Source organism: Palaemon carinicauda, chromosome 5, assembly GCF_036898095.1.
Source record: "Palaemon carinicauda isolate YSFRI2023 chromosome 5, ASM3689809v2, whole genome shotgun sequence".
In the NCBI taxonomy this organism is placed as follows: Eukaryota; Metazoa; Arthropoda; class Malacostraca; order Decapoda; family Palaemonidae; genus Palaemon; species Palaemon carinicauda.
The window spans coordinates 88,067,636-88,070,530 of NC_090729.1; the positions used below are offsets into that span (position 1 = coordinate 88,067,636).

General features: G+C 35.3%; 1 protein-coding gene across 1 annotated transcript; it reads right to left on the bottom strand.

Moving 5' to 3' along the window:
* Positions 1-269: 269 nt before the first annotated feature.
* Positions 270-2,114, bottom strand: LOC137641015 (uncharacterized). Its single transcript, XM_068373465.1, has one exon. The coding sequence runs from the start codon at positions 2,112-2,114 to the stop codon at positions 270-272; it is 1,845 nt and encodes a 614-aa protein (XP_068229566.1).
* Between the last annotated feature and the right edge of the window lie 781 nt (positions 2,115-2,895).

The following is a 2,895-nucleotide window of genomic DNA, read 5'->3' on the forward strand; positions in this document are numbered from 1 at the left end:
TAGCTAAACATCCATCACCAAATCCGAAAGACATGTTTGCAACTATGTCAGGATGCAGTGTTTTTTTTAAGTTAGATTTAAGACAAGCATTTCAACAGCTTCCCATGGATGAAAGTTCACAAGAATTATGTACAGTAAATACATCCTTAGGTTTATTTAGGCCAAAGAGATTACCTTATGGAGTTGCAAGTAGTCCAGCTATATGGCAACAAACTATGGATAAGATTTTTTCAGGAATACAAGGAGTATTCATTTTTATAGATGATATTTTAATTGCTGGTAAAGTTAGACTGAAACACGACTCGACACTTAGTCGTGTCTCTGGCCATTTTGAACACAGGCATATGAGGCAAGAAACTAGTTTCTGGATGTTCATTTATAAAAGAATTAATATCTTCAATTTTCTCTATGATTCCCAGATTTTGTTGCTCTTTAAATACATCATTAACCATCTTTAAATGCTCAGGTTTATTCTTCATATGTGTTAAGTTAGATTTCAGTATCATCCGGGATAAATTGAAGTTCTTCCCTAACAAATGGGATATCTTGTTGTTCCACATCAGTGGCATTACTAGTCTACCTTCTTCATCTCGTTCTGTACTATCAAGAACATACTTTACTAGCTTTTTATTGGTTTCTGTGTCATCGTCAGATAGCTGCGATTTTTCATAGTCCAGATATTCAATGCATTGCTTTTCAAGCATTTCTTCCGTAGCTTTAATCAATTCAGACTGCTTTAGCTTACCCTTTTTGTTAAAAATAGCATAGGTTGAATTAGTGTTGGCTTCTTGAACTTTGATACTCGCCGGTGATCTGTTGGAAATCAAGTCAACATCGTCATCTCGAAGTTCAGACTGAGAGACTGCCAAAAAGCTATGTCTATCGAGGAATTGTAATTGTCTATTAGTCTGGGCAGCTTCCCCTACCATGCAAAGTGTGTTTCCTTGAGTGCTAACCGCAGTATGTGAACTATTTCCAATATTAATGTTAGGTAAATAATCCAAGTTTTTCATCATTCTGTTAATATTACATGTGAGCATGACACCAACTGGAGTGTCAAGATACACAGAGGGATTGTTTAATCCAAACTTGTGTGTAGTTAGCGACAGCAAAAAGTCAGCATCATTTCCCAAGATAAGACCAATGTTACCAATAGTGTCCACACTACCACTAAGAAACTTATCTGCTAAAATGTAATGTCTATCTTGAAATTCTTTAACAATGACATTTAAGCCCTCCAGTTTCAACTCTATATCAATACTGGGTACAACAACTGCTTCGATGGAATGCCATTCCCTACCTAACTTGAGAGGTACATTAACGATATCAGTTACAAGGTCCCTAGTAGAATTAAAACCATGAATAGTCATATAGACGTTTTTTGCTAGGACAGGGAACTTCATATTGTTTACATGCTTATCACAAATAAAATTTCTCTGGCTACCACAATCTCGTAAAACTCGCACAACATTATCTTCTTCAGCCACAGAACATGTAAAAGTTGGTAAAATTGCAGCACCACCAGTAACATTTTGATGAATTTCAGCTAATGTGAGGCTATTTAAAGTATGCTTCGGTTCAGGCTTTTTCCCACTAGTATGCATGGAGGTTTCAGTGGATTCAGTATTAATAGATTCAGAAGCTTTAGTACTGGAACTATTAAGCCTCTCCTTAGCAACACACAGGTATGTAAAATGCCATCCACTGCAATTTCTACATCTTTGCGTAAACTTAAATTTACACTGAGGAGTCACATGATTATGATAGCCACGCCTAACACAAGCATTCAGCTCTGTAAGTTTCCCTACTTTCATTTTAGGATTCGCAAAAACTGGGCAATTTACGAGCAAATGTGCGGTATCTTGCTTACCATCCTTTGTACATAGGATACATGACTTATATTTGGTAGCGAGAGTTGTGCTCGATTCTATATTCTTAGTCCTAGTTTTCTCCTTTTGCTCAAAATTTCTTTCATTCGTTCTGTTATACCTCTCAACAGCCTCAAATATGTTACTTTCAATTTCACTTAATGAGGGTTTGCTTTCATTTGTTATCTGAATTAGTAAAGATTGAAAGCGATCACTAAGACTGCCATATGAAGTACTGGAGAACATCGTCAACTTTGACGTCAAGCTTTTTGAATGCATTCATAATAGTTTTTATCGAGGCTACAAAGGCATATGGATCACCTGATAAAGTTAACTTAAATTCTGCAAGTTTCTTAATGGCATCATATTTTTGTGTTAATGGAGTTGCAAATGCTTGCAATGATAATTTCTTTGTCTCTTCATACGACTGGTTATCAATATCAAGAGAATCCCCAAGTGCCTTTGGAGACTTTGACAACTGATTTCGTAGATACATAAACTTTAAGTGATTTGACCAATTTTGTTTGTCAGTCAATTTTTCAAATTCATAAAAGAACTTCACTAAACACTGACCCTTGGTGTTGTCATATTTAGGTAAAGGAACTTGAGGTATCCTTAACTCATTCTTTGTAAACTTAACAAGGCCGACATTATCTTTTTCTGGTAGTCTTCATCTGTGTTAATCTTTTGTTCAAAGGAGCTTTCGTCTTCCTTATCTATGACATAGTTCAATATTTCCTGGTCTAACCCTAACAGTTCTTTTTCTAACTGTTCAAATCTGTGAATATACAAAAGTCTATCTTGTTCAGACAATCCTTCGAGATTCGATTGAACTGTATTATATATCTTTGTTACTCTTTGCCGAGCGTAAGAACGCCGTTTCTTCAATATATCCTCAGACATGTTAATAATTCTACAACGTTAATCTAATACCAAACCTAGATAAACACAAATCAAAGTTTCTAGCAATTACGAATATTTATCCGTGTTACAAAAGACATATATTCACTTCAGTAAAAATATTCAC

Bases quoted from the DNA above. Each gene is read 5' to 3' on its own strand.
- LOC137641015 (XM_068373465.1), bottom strand. From the start codon at position 2,114: ATGTTCTCCAGTACTTCATATGGCAGTCTTAGTGATCGCTTTCAATCT.